The sequence below is a fragment of the Rhinoraja longicauda genome, chromosome 11 (assembly GCF_053455715.1).
Source record: "Rhinoraja longicauda isolate Sanriku21f chromosome 11, sRhiLon1.1, whole genome shotgun sequence".
Classification (NCBI taxonomy): Eukaryota; Metazoa; Chordata; class Chondrichthyes; order Rajiformes; family Arhynchobatidae; genus Rhinoraja; species Rhinoraja longicauda.
In genome coordinates this window covers 60,538,660-60,556,736 of record NC_135963.1, presented here as the reverse complement: position 1 = coordinate 60,556,736, position 18,077 = coordinate 60,538,660, and the positions used below count along the sequence as shown (strand labels likewise).

Here is an 18,077-nt window from a genome sequence, read left to right as displayed (position 1 = left end):
TAAGCAATAACACACACAATCACAAACCAACACAAAACAAAAAGAAACATCCATCACAGTGAGTCTCCTCCAGTCACCTCCTCACTGTGATGGAAGGCCAGAATGTCTTTTCTCTTCCCCTGCCGTCTTCTCCCGCGGTCAGGCTGTTGAAGTTGCCACGTTCCAGGTCACGCCGGACGGTGAAAGGTCCGCTGCAGGCTGACCCAAGCCCCGCCATTCGGGGCGGGCAAAGACACTGCCGCTGCCGGAACTCCCAATGTCGGCCCCCATCCAGGGGGCTGCGAGCTTCCGATATCCACGTGGCCCGCGGCCGAATCCCCCGGAGACGAGTCGCAGCCGCTCCCGCAGCGCCACCACAGCCTCCGAAGGCAGCCAGCTCCGCTGGTGGTGAGTACAGTCCAGTCCGTGGGCTCTGTGAACCAGAGCCCAGGTGGTCCCAGCTGGAGGCCGCCAGCTCCAGGTGTTTGGCCGAAGATAGGCCGCAGCGGGAACGGAGACACCACCCAGACAAAAGGTCACGTCTCCGTTCGGAAGAGACAATTTTACAGTTTCCCCCCCTCACACATAGTACACAACCACAATAAACGCTACATCACATCTAAACACGACAATTAAGACAAAAAATAACAAAAAAACACAAAAGACAAACGGACTGCAGGCGAGCCGCAGCTGCTGCACAGCGCCACCATGAGGATGTGATTATGCTAACCCATAAGCACAGCTGGCACAGCTGGCACAGCTGGCACAGCTGGCACATTATGCTTTGCCCATTATAAACTGCCATTTTTATTGCTAATACAAATAGTGTCATAGAGTCATAGAGTGAAACAGTGCGGAAACAGGCCCTTCAGCCCAACTTGCCTACACCGCCCAACAATGTCCCAGCTACACTAGTCCCACCTGCCCACGTTTGGTCCATATCCATCCAAATGTATCCTATCCATGTACCTGTCCAGCAGTTTCTTAAACATTGCGATAGTCCCTGCCTCAACAACCTCCTCTGGCAGCTTGTTCCACACACCCACCACCCACTATGTGATAAAGCTACCTCTAAGATCCATATTAAATCTTTTCTCCTTCACCTTAAACCTCTGTCTGATCTTTGATTCTAATTTTATACACCTCCATAAGATCACACCTCATCCACCTGAACTCCAAGGAATAGTGTCCCAACCTACTCAACCTCTCCCTATAGCTCAGACCCTCTAGTTCTGGCAGCATCCTCATAAATCAAGGAACCATACACCTGCACTCCTTGATCCCTCTGCTCTACAACGCTCCCCAGAGGCCCACCATTCACAGTGTAGGTCCTGCCCATGTTAGACTTTCCAAAATGCAACACCTCACTTTCTCTGTATTAAATTCCATCAACCATTCTTCCGCCCACCTGCCCAATCAATCCAGATCCTGCTGCAATTTTACACAACCATCTTCACTATCTGCAAAATCACCCACTTTTGTTTCGTCAGCAAACTTGCTAATCTTGCCATGTATGTTCTCATCCAAATCATTGATGTAGATGACAAACAGTAACGGACCCAGCACTGAACCCTGAGGCACACCACTAGTCACAGGCCTCCAGTCTGAGAAGCAACCTTCCACCATCACCCTCTGCTCCTTCCATGGAGCCAGTTTGCTATCCATTCAGCTATCTCTCCTTGGACCCCATGTGATCTAACCTTCCAGAGCAGCCTACCATGTGGAACCTTGTCGACTGCTTTGCTGAAGTCCATATATACAACATCTACAGCTCTGCCCTCATCTTCAAAAAACTCACTCAGATTTGTAAGGCACGACCTCCCATGTACAAAACAATTTCTGAACACATTTAAAGTTTACATTCAAACGTTTTATTAAAACACCATTTTACGTGTGATGCTCCCAGGTTTTGGAAATGGAGATTCCAAACCATGGTCTCACTCAAAGAATTTGTGCAGGAAATCATGACATTTTACTGCCTATGTCTTTTGGAGGTGGGAGGAAACCGGAGCACCCGGAGAAAACCCACACGGTCAGAGGGAGAACATGTAAACTTCATATAGACAGCATCCTTGGTCAGGAACAAACCCGGGTCTCTGGCGCTGAAAGGCAGCAGCTCTACCACTGTGGTGTCCAAAGAGGGCTCTTGGGGAACATCAGTGTACAAGGACAGCTGAACTACAAGGAACCAAGTCCACGAACTTCCACCTCTGCTCCCTTTTGTTAGAAACGTAGCCATTAATCATTTAGCTCTTATTTTAGCAGCATATTTTAGTGATGGATTGTGAACATCACGGGCTGGAACCTCTTCTTAGATACCAGCTGGATGCTGCCTTTATTGTGCCCTCATCTTGCAGGCTGTTGTTGACTCATTGTTTAAAAAGGTCTTTTGTAACTCTATGTAATGAGAAACCATTCAGGGCTATTATAAATATAGAGTGATATTTTATTGACCAAAATTAGTTGAGTTATGATGTTATGTTTCAAAAGAAAACTTCTCATTATTTTTCTTTCAGGGAGTTATATTCTTTCTTGCACTGTACATAGCGTGGGGGATAACAATTTCACTCTGAAGATAACATACAATATCAGTGAGAATCTCACAATTACTGTTGCTCCTCATGGGAAAGACTTTGTGCTTGATGCGAATCAAACTGAAATCAAGGCACCAATAGGTGATCTTTTGCCCTGTAACAAATATACACCGTTCATACAGTTCAACGCATCACTCCAGAATTGCAACAGATCTTGTGTTAACACATCAATAACAACCAATCCAAACTGTAAGTATTGAACCGGTACTTTGGATCTGTCTTCACTAAGGAAGATACAAACAATCTCCCAGATGTTCTAGTGGCCAGAGATCCTAGGGTGACGGAGGAACTGAAGGAAATCCACATTAGGCAGGAAATGGTATTGGGTAGACTGATGGGACTGAAGGCTGATAAATCCCCAGGGCCTGATGGTCTGCATCCCAGGGTACTTAAGGAGGTGGCGCTAGAAGTTGTGGACGCATTGGTGATCATTTTCCAATGTTCTATAGATTCGGGATTAGTTCCTGTGGATTGGAGGGTAGCTAATGTTGTCCCACTTTTTAAGAAAGGAGGAAGAGAGAAAACGGGAAATTATAGACCAGTTAGTCTGACATCAGTGGTGGGGAAGATGCTGGAGTCAATTATGAAAGACAAAATTGTGGAGCATTTGGATAGTAGTAACAGGATTGTTCCGAGTCAGCATGGATTTACGAAGGGGAAATCATGCTTGATTAATCTTCTGGAATTCTTTGAGGATGTAACTAGGAAAATTGACAGGGGGGAGCCGGTGGATGTGGTGTACCTTAACTTTCAGAAAGCCTTTGACAAGGTTCCACATAGGAGATTAGTGGGCAAAATTAGAGCACATGGTATTGGAGGTAGGGTACTGACATGGATAGAAAATTGGTTGACAGACAGAAAGCAAAGAGTGGGGATAAATGGGTCCCTTTCAGAATGGTAGGCAGTAACTAGTGGGGTACCACAAGGCTCGGTGCTGGGACCGCAGCTATTTACAATATACATTAATGACTTGGATGAAGGGATTAAAAGTACCATTAGCAAATTTGCAGATGATATAAAGCTGGGTGGTAGTGTGAACTGTGAGGAAGATGCTATGAGGTTGCAGGGTGACTTGGACAGGTTGTGTGAGTGGGTGGATGCATGGCAGATGCAGTTTAAAGTGGATAAGTGTGAGGTTATCCACTTTGGCAGATTATTATCTGAATGGTGTCAAGTTAGGAACAGGGGACGTACAACGAGATCTGGGTGTCCTAGTGCATCAGTCACTGAAAGGAAGCATGCAGGTACAGCAGGCAGTGAAGAAAGCCAATGGAATGTTGTCCTTCATAACAAGAGGAGTTGAGTATAGGAGCAAAGAGGTCCTTCTGCAGTTGTACAGGGCCCTAGTGAGACCTCACCTGGAGTACTGTGTGCAGTTTTGGTCTCCAAATTTGAGGAAGGATATTCTTGCTATTGAGGGCGTGCAGCATAGGTTTACTAGGTTAATTCCCGGAATGGTGGGACTGTCATATGTTGAAAGACTGGAGCGACTAGGCTTGTATACACTGGAATTTAGAAGGATGAGAGGAGATCTTATCGCAACGTATAAGGTTATTAAGGGGTTTGACACGTTAGAGGCAGGAAACATGTTCCCAATGTTGGGGGAGTCCAGAACAAGGGGCCACAGTTTAAGAATAAGGGGTGGGCCATTTAGAACTGAGATTTGGAAAAACGTTTTCAGTCAGAGAGTTGTGAATCTATGGAATTCTCTGCCTCAGAAGGCAGTGGAGGCCAATTCTCTGAATGTATTCAAGAGAGAGCCAGATAGAGCTCTTAAGGATAGCGGAGTCAGGGGGTATGGGGAGAAGGCAGGAACGGGGTACTGATTGAGAATGATCATCCATGATCACATTGAATGGCGGTGCTGGCTCGAAGGGCCGAATGGCCTCCTCCTGCACCTATTGTCTATTGTGTGTCTCAATATGTTCTACTTAATGCAAAATAATGTTCCCAAGTTCAAAGTTCAAAAGTGGTTTGGCCACAGAAGACAGGGGGTGGGGGTGGAGGTGGGTTCTGACCAGTGGAGGTCTGTAACCAGTGGTGTTCTCCTCAGATTAGTACTGCTACTTCAGTTTGTATGATGGCATTTCGGCGGGCTGTTTCCTAAGTTTACAGACCACACAAAAGTTGGCAGAGTTGTACACAGCGAGGGAGGTTGTCAAAAGACTCAGAAAGATGTGATCAGTTGGGGGAGTGGGAGGGGAAATGCTGGTGGTGATTAATCTGGACAGGTGAGAGGTGTCGCACTTTGGGAGGTCCAATGCAAGAGGAAAGTGCACAGTTAATAGACACCAAATGCTGGAATAACTCAGCAGGTCAGGCAGCATCTCTGGTGAAAAGGAATAGGTGACGTTTTGGGTCGAAACTGAGAGTCAGGGGAGAGGGAAACTAGAGATATGAAAAGGTACAAAGAACAAATGAATGAAAGGTATGAAAAGAACAAATCAAAGGCAGCAATTTATTCACAAAATGCTGGAGTAACTCAGCAGGTCAGGCAGCATCTCAGGAGAGAAGGAATGGGTGACGTTTCGGGTCGAGACCCTTCTTCAGACTGATGTCAGGGGGGCGGGACAAAGGAAGGATATAGGTGGAGACAGGAAGATAGAGGGAGATCTGGGAAGGAGGAGGGGAAGGGAGGGACAGAGGAACTATCTAAAGTTGGAGAAGTCAATACCACCGGGCTGCAAACTGCCCAGGGAAAATATGAGGTGCTGTTCCTCCAATTTCCGGTGGGCCTCACTATGGCACTGGAGGAGGCCCATGACAGAAAGGTCAGACTGGGAATGGGAGTTTGGTCAATGCGGAGCGAGCGTAAGTGTTTAGCAAAGCGATCGCCGAGCCTGCGCTTGGTTTCGCCGATGTAAATAAGTTGACATCTAGAGCAGCGGATGCAATAGATGAGGTTGGAGGAGGTGCAGGTGAACCTTTGTCTCACCTGGAAAGACTGTTTGGGTCATTGGATGGAGTTGAGGGGGGAGGTAAAGGGACAGGTGTTGCATCTCGTGCGGTTGCAGGGGAAAGTGCCCGGGGTTGGGGTGGTTTGGGTAGGAAGGGACGAGTGGACCAGGGAGTTACGGAGGGAACGGTCTCTGCGGAACGCAGAGAGGGGAGGGGATGGGAAGATATGGCCAGTGGTGGGGTCCCGTTGTAGTTGACGGAAATGTTGGCGGATGATTTGTTGGATCCGCTGGCTGGTGGGGTGGAAGGTGAGAATGAGGGGATTCTGTCCTTGTTGCGAGTGGGGGGAGGGGGAGCAAGAGCGGAGCTGCGGGATGTAGAAGAGACCCTAGTGAGAGCCTCATCTATAATGGAGGAGGGGAAGCCCCGTTTCCTGAAGAACGAGGACATCTCGGAAGCCCTAGTGTGAAACACCTCATGCCGGGCGCAGATGCGGCGTAGACGGAGGAATTGGGAGTAGGGGATATGCCAGCAATGATGTCAAAGGAAAGGTGGAGCCCACAATGATCCATTGTTGGCTGTGGAGAAGGTGATAACGAGTGGATACAAACAGTGAAACTAAGCAGGACAACAGTGAAACTAGTAGCGGCTAGAGTGAGGGAGGGACGGAGAGAGAGAGTAGGGGCTAGAGTGGGGGAGGGACGGAGAGAGAGAGTAGGGGCTAGAGTGGGGGAGGGACGGAGAGAGAGAGTAGGGGCTAGAGTGGGGGAGGGACGGAGAGAGAGAGTAGGGGCTAGAGTGGGGGAGGGACGGAGGGAGAGTAGCGGCTAGAGTGGGGGAGGGACGGAGAGAGAGAGTAGGGGCTAGAGTGGGGGAGGGACGGAGAGAGAGAGTAGGGGCTAGAGTGGGGGAGTGGGGGAGAGAGAGTAGCGGCTAGAGTGGGGGAGGGACGGAGAGAGAGAGTAGGGGCTAGAGTGGGGGAGGGATGGAGAGAGAGAGTAGGGGCTAGAGTGGGGGAGGGACGGAGAGAGAGAGTAGGGGCTAGAGTGGGGGAGGGACGGAGAGAGAGAGTAGGGGCTAGAGTGGGGGAGGGACGGAGAGAGAGAGTAGGGGCTAGAGTGGGGGAGGGATGGAGAGAGAGTAGGGGCTAGAGTGGGGGAGTGGGGGAGAGAGAGTAGGGGTTAGAGTGGGGGAGGGACGGAGGGATGGAGAGAGAGTAGCATGGCTAGAGTGGGGGAGGGACGGAGAGAGAGTAGCGGCTAGAGTGGGGTTGGGACGGAGAGAGAGTAGGGGCTAGAGTGGGGGAGGGATGGAGAGAGAGTAGGGGCTAGAGTGGGGGAGTGGGGGAGAGAGAGTAGGGGTTAGAGTGGGGGAGGGACGGAGGGATGGAGAGAGAGTAGCATGGCTAGAGTGGGGGAGGGACGGAGAGAGAGTAGGGGCTAGAGTGGGGGAGTGGGGGAGAGAGAGTAGGGGTTAGAGTGGGGGAGGGACGGAGAGAGAGTAGGGGCTAGAGTGGGGGAGGGATGGAGAGTGAGGGAATGCAAGGGTCACTGAGAAATTGATATACACACTGCTGGGTTGTAAGCTGCCCAAGCAAAATAAGTACACACTGCATGGCATGGCATGTCCCTTAGGAACAGTATCATATGGTGGTATCTTGGGATTCAAGTCCATAGCTCCCTGAAAACAGCAACAATAGTACATAGGGTGGTAAAAGCATACAACGTACTTGCCTATATTGATTATGGAATTGAGTATAACTATTGGGAACTCATGGTGTAACTGTATAAAATAATTGGGGTATGGTATGCAGTTCTGGTCACCACATTACAGGGAGGATGTGGAGACTTTGTAGAGGGTGTGGAAGAGATTTTGGCAGAACACTACCTGTATTTGTGAGTATTACCTACAAGGTGTGGATGACAAACTTAGATTGTTTTCTCTTGAACATTAGAGGCAGAGGGGAGACAGAAGCATAATTATGCGATGTAGATAGGGGTAGAGAGTTAGTTCAATACTGGAGGGTGTAGCTTTAGGATGAAAGGGAGGAAGTTCAAAGGAGATTTGTGAGACGATTGTGTTTGCTGGAAGTTGTAGGTGCTGCCAGTGGAGGAGGTGGAAGTAGACTTGACAGCAACATTTAAGAAACACAGGCAATGGATGGACAGATAGAGACCATGTGCAGGAAAATAGGATTAGTTTAATTTGGTCCCTTCTTCTTTAAGCCTTTAAGAGTCTGGAATTCATGATGCAGCTTTATAGACTTTGGTCAGGCCAGATTTGGCGTGTTGCCTGCTGTCCTGGTTGTCCCATTACGGGAAGCACGTGGAAGCTTTGGAGAGGGTGCAGAGGGGTTTACCAGGATGCTGCTTGTATTAAGGTGTATTGGCTACAGGGAGAAGTTGGACAGACTTGGATTGTTGTCTCTGGAACAGAGGTTACAGCGAGGCTTGATGGAAGTATATTAAAGTATGAAACGTAGATAGAGTAGATAGTCAGAATCTTTTTCCCAGGATGGAAAAATAAAATACGAGAGGGCAGAGCTTTAAGGTGAGTGGGGCAAAGTTTAAAGGAGATGTGTGGGGCAAGTTTTTTTACACAGTACCTGAATACCTGTAATGTGCTGGCAGGGGTGGTGGAGGCGGATACGATAGTGGCATTTAAAGAGACATTTGGATAGGCACATGGATATGCAGGCAATGGACGGATTGGGATTATATGCAGGCAGATAAGAGTTAGTCATGGCATCATGTTAAGCACAGACATTGTGGGCCGAAGGGCCTATTGCTGTGCTGTACTGTTTTATATTCAGCACAGACAGTGTGGACCAACAAGTCCCTGTTGTATGTTCAATGTTTGAACTTTTATCTGAGGGATAGAATTTACAATGCGTGTTTGTGTTGCTAACTGTCTTGAATAAATTACACATTGGACGTATGATGTGATGATGCAGAAAAATGATGAAACCTTTTTTATCCCTTTATATTCAAATGTTCACAATCTTCAGAACGTGTAGCTTTAGTGTGATTAATGAAAACTTATCAGGTAAACGTTGTTTTTGAATAATTTATTTTCAAGGTTCTTTCAACATTGAACAAGATAAAGAAAACCGGACTGTGTTCTCAGTGGTGCCAAAAGAAGATTTAGAAGGATGCGAAATGAAATATAATTGGAGTTGTTTCAATGGTAATGATACGATACGATAGAACTTTATTTATCCCAGGAGGGAAATTGATCTGCCAGCTCATAAAACACAAAAACACAAAATACATGAAACATGAAATTAAAGTGGCGTGGAGAGGATTGGGGATGTGCAGATTTGGTGGGGGGGGGGGGGGGGGGGGGAGTCAGTGTCCCCCCCGACAGAAGGGGGAGGAGTTGTACAGTTTCATAGCCACAAGGAAGAATGATCTCCTGTGGCATTTTGTCCTGCATCTTGGTGGAACCAGCCTGTTGCTGAAGGTGCTCCTCAGGTTGACCAGTGTGTCATGGAGGGGGGTGAGTTGTAATGTCCAGGATGCTCCGCAGTTTGAGGAGCATCCTCCCTTCCAAAACCACCTCCTGTGTATCCAACTCCGCCCTCAGGACAGAGCCAGCCTTCCTGATGAACTTGTTAATTCTGTTAATTTTCCAGGTGAGACAGAGGTTCACCTGCACCCTCTCCAACCTCATCTATTGTATCCAATGCTCTAGATGTCAACTTCTTTATATCGGCGAAACCAAACGCAGGCTCGGCGATCGTTTCGCTCAACACCTTTGCTCAGTCCGCCTTAACCAACCTGATCTCCCGGTGGCTGAGCACTTCAATTCCCCCTCCCATTCCCAGTCTGACCTTTCTGTCATGGGCCTCCTCCAGTGCCACAGTGAGCCCCACCGGAAATTGGAGGAACAACACCTCATATTTCGCCTGGGCAGCTTGCAGCCCAGCGGTATGAACATTGACTTCTCCAACTTTAGATAGTTCCTCTGTCCCTCTCTTCCCCTCCTCCTTCCCAGTTCTCCCACTGTCTTCCTGTCTCCACATATATCCTTCCTTTGTCCCGCCCCCCTGACATCAGTCTGAAGAAGGGTCTCGACCCGAAACGTCACCCATTCCTTCTCTCCTGAGATGCTGCCTGACCTGCTGTTACTCCAGCATTTTGTGATACCTAGTTAATCCTGTTGGTGTCCGCGGCCTTCATCCTGCTGCCCCAGCACAGGACAGCGAAGAAGATGGCACTGGCCACCACCGATTGGTAGAACATCTGCAGCAACTCACTGCAGATATTGAAGGAGCCGAGCTCCTCTTATAACATTCACCAAACTTTCTGTTTAGTTTAGTTTAGAGATTCAGCGCAGAAACAGGCCCTTTGGCCCACTGAGTCCACACCGACCAGCGCCCCCCCCGCACACTAACACTGCCCTACACACACTAGGAACCATTTTACATTTATACCAAGCCCATTAACCTACATACCTGTACGTCTTTGGAGTGTGGGAGGAAACATAGAAACATAGAAAATAGGTGCAGGAGGAGGCCATTTGGGCCTTCATTGTGATCATGGCTGATCGTCCCCAATCAATACACCGCGCCTGCCTTCTCCCCATATCCTTTGATTCCACTAGCCACTAGAGCTCTATCTAACTTTCTCTTAAATCCATCCAGTGATTTGGCCTCCACTGCCCTCTGTGGCAGGGAATTCCACAAATTCACAACTCTCTGGTTGAAAAAGTTACTTCTCACCTCAGTTTTAAATTGCCTCCCCTTTATTCTAAGACTGTGGTCCCTGGTTCTGGACTCGCCCAACATCGGGAACATTTTTCCTGCATCTACCTTGTCCAGTCCTTTTATAATTTTATATGTTTCTATAAGATCCCCTCTCATCCTTCTAAACTCCAGTGAATACAAGCCTAGTCTTTTCAAACTTTCCTCATATGACAGTCCCGCCATCCCAGGGATCAATCTCGTGAACCTACGCTGCACTGCCTCAATTACAAGGATGTCCTTCCTCAAATTAGGAGACCAAAACTGTACACAATACTCCAGATGTGGTCTTACCAGGGCCCGATACAACTGCAGAAGAACCTCTTTACTCCTATACTGAAATCCTCTTGTTATGAAGGCCAACATTCCATTAGCTTTCTTCACTGCCCACTGTACCTGCAAGCCAACAGTCAGTGACTGGTGTACAAGGACACCCAGGTCTCGCTGCACCTCACCCTTACCTAACCTAACTCCATTGAGATAAGGAAACCGAAGATCTCGGAGAAAACCAACGCAGGTCACGGGGAGAACATACAAACTCCATACAGACATCACCTGAGGTCAGGATTGAACCCATGTCTCTGGTGCTGTAAGGCTGAAACTCTACCTCTGCGCCACCGTGCTGTTGTGTTGTCCTTCATCTCACTTAAAAACACCTTCCGGCTATCCTTTTGCAAGTAGATTTCTTACAAATGGTTTAACCGCACAAAATTAAGTATTTGTATCAGTATAGCATCTTATGTGATCTCAAACTTTGGTCAGTGAGGTACTATTGAAATGTAATGAAGGATACAAGTTTAAGGTGTGAGGGGAAGGATTTAATAGGATTTTTTTCACTCAGAGGGTGATGGTTATTTGGAACGAGCTGCCGGAGGAGGTAGTTGAGGCAGATATTATAACAAAGTTTAAAAGATATTTGGACAGGAAAGATTCAGAAGGATATGGGCCAAACATGGGAAGGTGGGACTAGTGTAGATAGGACATCTTGGTTGGCATGAGCAAGTTGGGCCTAAAAGCCTGTTTCGTGCTTCATGACTCTATGAGTCTACAATTCCTGGGATATAGGAAGGGTATGTTGTAAAAGTAATAAAATGGAACTGCAGATGCTGGATTATTTCAAAGATAGAAACAAAGTGCTGGAGTAGCTCACCAGGTCAGGCAGCATCTCTGGAGAGATGTTTCGAGTCGACTCTTCTTCATATAACCATATAACCATATAACAATTACAGCACGGAAACAGGCCCGTTCGGCCCTACCAGTCCACACCGACCACTCTCTCTGACCTAGTCTCATCTACCTGCTCTCAGACCATAACCCTCCAATCCCCTCCCATCCATATACCTATCCAATTTACTCTTAAATAATAAAATCGAGCCTGCCTCCACCACTTCCACCGGAAGCTCATTCCATACAGCCACCACCCTCTGAGTAAAGAAGTTCCCCCTCATGTTACCCCTAAACTTTTGTCCCTTAATTCTGAAGTTATGTCCCCTTGTTGGAATCTTCCCCACTCTCAAAGGGAAAAGCCTACCCACGTCAACTCTGTCCGTCCCTCTTAAAATTTTAAAAACCTCTATCAAGTCCCCCCTCAACCTTCTACGCTCCAAAGAATAAAGACCCAACCTGTTCAACCTCTCTCTGTAGCCTAAGTGCTGAAACCCAGGCAACATTCTAGTAAATCTCCTCTGTACCCTCTCCATTTTGTCGACATCCTTCCTATAATTTGGCGACCAGAACTGCACACCATACTCCAGATTCGGCCTCACCAATGCCCTGTACAATTTTAACATTACATCCCAACTTCTATATTCGATGCTCTGATTTATAAAGGCAAGCATACCAAACGCCTTCTTCACCACCCTATCCACATGAGATTCCACCTTCAGGGGACAATGCACAGTTATTCCCAGATCCCTCTGTTCCACTGCATTCCTCAATTCCCTACCATTTACCCTGTACGTCCTATTTTGATTTGTCCTACCAAAATGCAGCACCTCACACTTATCAGCATTTGGGCTGCTGTTGGGCTGTTCTCTAGGAAGGCAGGAATGAAACGCAGAGAAGTTGTAATAAACATAGAAGCATAGAGTGATACAGCATGGAAAAAGGCCCTTCAGCCCAACTTGCCCACACCGGCCATCATGTCCCAGCTACACTAGTCCCACCTGCCCGCATTTGGCCCATATCCCTCCAAACCTGTCGTTTCCATGTACCTGTCTAACTGTTTCTTAAATGTTGGTTTAGTCCCAGCCTCAACTACCTCCTCTGGCAGTTTGTTCCATGCACCCACCACCCTGTGTGAAAACGTTACCCCTCAGATTCCTATTAAATCTTTTCTCCTTCACCTTAAACCTCTGGTCCTCAATTCATCTACTCTGGGCAAGAAACTCTGCATCTACCCGGTCTGTTCCTTTCATGATTTTATATACCTCTATAAATCACTTCTCATCCTCCTGCGCTCCAAGGAATAGAGTCCCAGCCTACTCAACCTCTCCCTATAGCTCACCCCTGCTCAACCTCTCCCTATAGCTCACACCTGCTCAACCTCTCCCTATAGCTCACACCTGCTCAACCTCTCCCTATAGCTCAACCTCTCCCTATAGCTCACACCTGCTCAACCTCTCCCTATAGCTCACTCCTGCTCAACCTCTCCCTATAGCTCACACCTGCTCAACCTCTCCCTATAGCTCACACCCAGTTATAGCAACATCCTCGTATATCTTCTCGGCACCCTTTCCAGCTTGATAACATATTTCCTATAACACGGTGCGCAGAATTGAACACAATACTCTAAATGCGGCATCACCAACGTCTTATACAACTGCAACATGACCTCCCAACTTCTATACTCAACATGTATTGGTCCATGTTTAAATCATTAATAATGCTGAAATACAGTGGACAGTTTTGTAATAATTTGATCAGAAAGATCTGAGGACAGAGAAGAAGGAGGAAAATATCTTCTTGAGGATGGTCTCAGGACTGGAAGGAGGAGGGGAGGGAGAGGATGGTCTCAGGACTGGAAGGGGGAGGGGAGGGAGAGGAATCAAACTGCATCCAGCTTTCTCTCTTCACAAGAGAAGGCTGAGGGTGGAGGTTATAAAATAATGAACAAACCTGATGTGATAAATGCAGAGAAGACTTATCCACATGCCCTAGGGTCATAAGGTTATCAGTGAGAGGAGTAGAATTAAGCCATTCGGCCCATTAAATCTACTCCACCATTCAATCATGGTTGGTCTATCTCTCCCTCCTAACCCCATTCTCCAGCCTTCTCCCCATAACCCCTGACATCCGTACTAATCAAGAATCTATCTATCTCTGCCTTAAATATATCCACTGACTGCCTCCACAGCCGTCTGTGGCAAAGAATTCCACAGAGTCACCACCCTCTGTCTCAAGAAATTTCTCCTCATCTCCTTCCTATAGGAATGTCATTTAATTCTGAAGCTATGACTTCTAGTCCTAGACTCCACCACTAGTGGAAACATCCTCTCCACATGTGATGAAACAGAAATGATTGGTGATCAATGCAAGGCCACTGAAGAGTCTAATAGAGAATTCAAGAGGGTTTTCTTTATTCATTTACGGGTGAGCTCAGTGCTGCAAGGAATAGTTGATACAAAGATTGTGGTAGGAGAAGGTAAACAATTAAATGAGAAAATAGGCCTATGAGGATGTGCAAATATGGGTCATTGTGTTTAGTTTATTGTCACGTGGTACAGTGAAAAGCTTTTGTTGCATGCTATCCAATCAGCGGAAAGACAACACATGATTACAATCCGCTGTTCCAGATGTCAACTTCTCTACATCGAGGAGACCAAGCGCAGGCTCGGCAATCGTTTCGCTGAACACCTCCGCTCAGTCTGTCTCAACCAACCTGATCTCCCGATGGCTCAGCACTTCAACTCTCCTTCCCATTCCAAATCTAACCTTTCTGTCCTGGGCCTCCTACATTGTCAGAGTGAGGCCCAGCCCAAATTGGAGGAACAATTTCGCTTGGGCAGTTTACACCCCTGCGGTATGAACATTGACTTCTCTAACTTCAGGTAGTCCCTGCTTCCTCTCTCTATCCCCTCCCCCTTCCCAATTCTCCCACTAGTCTTCCTGTCTCCGACTACATCCTATATTTCTCCCGCCCCCTCCCCCGATATCAGTCTCGACCCAAAGAATCATCCAGTCCTTCTCTCCAGAGATACTATCTGACCCGCTGTTACTCCAGCATTTCGTGTCTATTACAATTGAGCCATTTACAGGGTAAGATTAAGAGTGTGGAGTGGTTGTAATATGAGTTTGTAAATTTGCTTCTGTGGCTCGTACGCAAACAGTCGCCTGGGTTGGGCGCCATCTTGGAATCAGATGTGTTGTGATCAGATGCGAAGAGATGCATGTGGCCCATACCTCCAATGTGATTAATTAAAGTGCTTCAGTCTCAACATGATTTGATGTAATTATAACATTGCAGCCTAGAGAAGACTTAAATGTATTAACGGAGAGTACAATAGACAATAGACAATAGGTGCAGGGGGAGGCCATTCGGCCCTTCGAGCCAGCACCGCCATTCAATGTGATCATGGCTGATCATTCTCAATCACTACCCCGTTCCTGCCTTCTCCCCATACCCCCTGACTCCGCTATCCTTAAGAGCTCTATCTAGCTCTCTCTTGAATGCATTCAGAGAATTGGCCTCCACTGCCTTCTGAGGCAGAGAATTCCACAGATTCACAACTCTCTGACTGAAAAAGTTTTTCCTCATCTCAGTTCTAAATGGCCTACCCCTTATTCTTAAACTGTGGCCCCTTGTTCTGGACTCCCCCAACACTGGGAACATGTTTCCTGCCTCTAATGTGTCCAACCCCTTAATAATCTTATACGTTTTGATAAGATCTCCTGAAGTACCTTGCGTATTATTGCCTAACGGTCTGAAGATTGAATTTTCCAATTTTAGATACCTGATCAAACACCCCTCTACTTTTTGCCCCCCTCTTCCCCCTGTGCTTCATCTGAACACACACATTTCTCCTCTCACCCCATGCCCTTCCACCAGAATTCCTTCCTCAGTCTTCACAATCCGCATCCCTTCTATCATTAATTCAGAATTAAAGGATGTTCTTTTAGGAAGGAGATGAAGAGAAATTTCTTTAGTCAGAGGGTGGTGAATCTATGGAATTCTTTGCCTTAGTGGCCACTGTGGAGGCCGTCAGTGGATATTTTTAAGGCAAAGAGTTTTGATTAGTATGGGTGTCAGAGGTTCTAGGGAGAAGGCAGGAGAATGGGGTTAGGAGGGAGAGATAGATCAGCCATGATTGAATAACGGAGTAGACGATGGGCCAAATGGCCTAATTCTACTACTAGCACATAACCCCATGACCTTACCTCACACATTTTATCTTTTCATCTCTGGCATTTGTCCAACCGCATGCTTATCAAGCCTCCCACCCCCCCCCCCCCCCCACCCCCCTGTATCTACTAATCACTCTCCAAGCTTTGTACTGCCCCTCCTCACATTCAGCTTTCTCCCCCATCCACCACAATCAGTGTGAAGAAGGGTCCCGACCCAAAACGTCACCTATCTATGTTCACAATTGCGGAGGAAGGAACTGCAGGTGTTGGTTTACATGTTCTATCCATGTTCTCCACAGATGCTGCCTGACCCGCTAAGTTACTCCAGCACTCTGTGAAACGTCACCTATCCATGTTCTCCACAGATGCTACCTGACCCGCTGAGTTACTCCAGCACTCTGTGAAACGTCACCTATCCATGTTCTCCAGAGATGCTGCCTGACCCGCTGAGTTACTCCAGCACTCTGTGAAACGTTACCTATCCATGTTCTCCACAGATGCTGCCTGACCCGCTGAGTTACTCCAGCACTCTGTGAAACGTCACCTATCCATGTTCTCCACAGCTGCTGCCTGGCCCGCTGAGTTACTCCAGCACTCTGTGAAACGTTACCTATCCATGTTCTCCACAGATGCTGCCTGACCCGCTGAGTTACTGAGTCTTTTTTTAAATGTTTTGGCATTTTTGTCATTTGTTTCATTTTTGTCTTTCAAAAGGTACCTCTTATCAAAGGAATGAAAGCAAAATCATTATTACAGATCCTTGTGAAGTTCACCAATGTATTGTCACAATCAGTAATTCCAACAATTGGACAGATATTGTACATGACAATCTGACAGTGGAACGTCAAGGTAGGCATTCTTAGATTGTAATGATTTATGACGATCAGAAATCCAAAGAACCTTGGTTCATTTCAAGGATGAGAGGAGAGCTTTTCCCTTTGAATTTTGTGGACCATTGGATTGGTGGATCATGATTGTTGTGTTCTTGTGGCCAAGACCTGTTGGGAAAGCCAAAGGCATTTATGTTTCTTTGAGTGGTCTGCAAAGAAGGAGCAAAGACAAGGAGCAAATTTAGACTGTGCATTCTGTCTAACAGCTGCCTTTTTATGGAGCTGAAATTTTGCTTTGGAAAACCTATGGTCAGCTTCCTGACTAGAGTGCCCCGCTGAACACCAATATCTGAACTCGTAAACAACACCACTTACAAGAACCACGCTCAGTGTCCACAGAAATCATTTATATCACTGACCCCACGCAGTCCACACAAGTCCATCTACAGAGCACACTGTGTTAGGCAAAACATTGGCTGATTTGTTCGCTGGGACAAACTTGTTTTGTGTAGTTGAGTTTAGAGATTCAGCATAGAAACAGGCCCTTCGGCCCACCGAAGCCGTACTGACCAGCGATCCCCATAACCAATTCTATCCTACACATTAGAGACAACTTACAGAAGCCTACAAACCTGCACATCTTTGGAGTGTGGAAGGAAACTGGAGCACCTGGAGAAAACCCTCGTGATCACGGGGAGAACGTACAAACTCCGTATAGACAGCACCCATAGTCAGGATCGAACCAGGGTCGCTGGGCCACCGTGTCGCCCGCGCTGCTTGCTTCCTGCCTTCTCCTTATGAGAGGATATTGGTTTTGTTTTTTCCATTCTGATGAAGTCTCAGAAAAGATAGTTTATTATTGATAACACGGATGTAATTATCAAATCTCTGGGGGATTGGTGAATACTCCATTACAGGAAGGATGTGAGGGCTTTGGAGAGAGTGCAGAGGAGGTTTACCTGAATGCTGCCTGGGTTAGAGGGTTACAGCTACTGGGGAGGTTGGAGAGAGTGCAGAGGAGGTTTACCAGAAAGCTGCCTACATTAGAGGGTTTCAACTGGAGGGAATGGTTGGACAAATGTGGATTGCTTTCTTTGGAGCAAAGACAGCAGAGGGGAAACCTGATTGAGGTATATAAAATGATGAGGGGCGTAGATAGGGTAGACAGTCAGAGTATTTTTCCCAGGGTGGAAATGTCAAAGAGCAGGGGATCAAACTTTAAGTGATAGGGACAAAGTTTAAAGGAGATCTGCCAAGGGTGATAGGTGCCTGGAACGTGCAGCTAGGGGCGGTTGTGGAGGCAGATATGATAGTGGTGTTTAAGTGGCTTTTAGATTGAAATGCAGGGAATGGAGGGATATGGATCATGTGCAGGCAGAGGAGAATAGTTCATCGTGGCATAATTTGCAAATTAATTTGGTAGTAAGGAAGGCGAATGCCTTCATTACTATTTATTTCAAGAAGGCTAGAATACAAAAACAGGGACATAATGCTGAGATTGACAATGTTTATTTAGTAAGGGTATCAGGGGGTTATGGGGAGAAGGCAGGAGAATGGGATTGAGGGAGAAAGATAGATCAGCAATGATTGAATGGCTGAGTAGACTTAATGGGTTGAATGGCCTAATTCTGCTCCTCGAACTTACAAAGTAATCATGTTCATCTTGGGAATTGTAATCAATTTTGGGAA

At 47.0% G+C, this 18,077-nt stretch overlaps 1 protein-coding gene across 15 annotated transcripts in view; it reads left to right on the top strand.

Annotated features, from left to right (window-relative positions):
• The window catches only part of ptprc (protein tyrosine phosphatase receptor type C), a 174,527-nt gene that overhangs the window by 86,438 nt on the left and 70,012 nt on the right, over positions 1-18,077 (top strand). For all 15 annotated transcript variants that reach the window (XM_078407841.1, XM_078407840.1, XM_078407839.1 and 12 more), the window contains 3 exons: positions 2,496-2,762; positions 8,550-8,657; positions 16,273-16,407. In XM_078407841.1, coding sequence (XP_078263967.1) covers positions 2,496-2,762; positions 8,550-8,657; positions 16,273-16,407 — 510 coding nt within the window. The remainder of the gene's footprint in view (positions 1-2,495; positions 2,763-8,549; positions 8,658-16,272; positions 16,408-18,077) is intronic.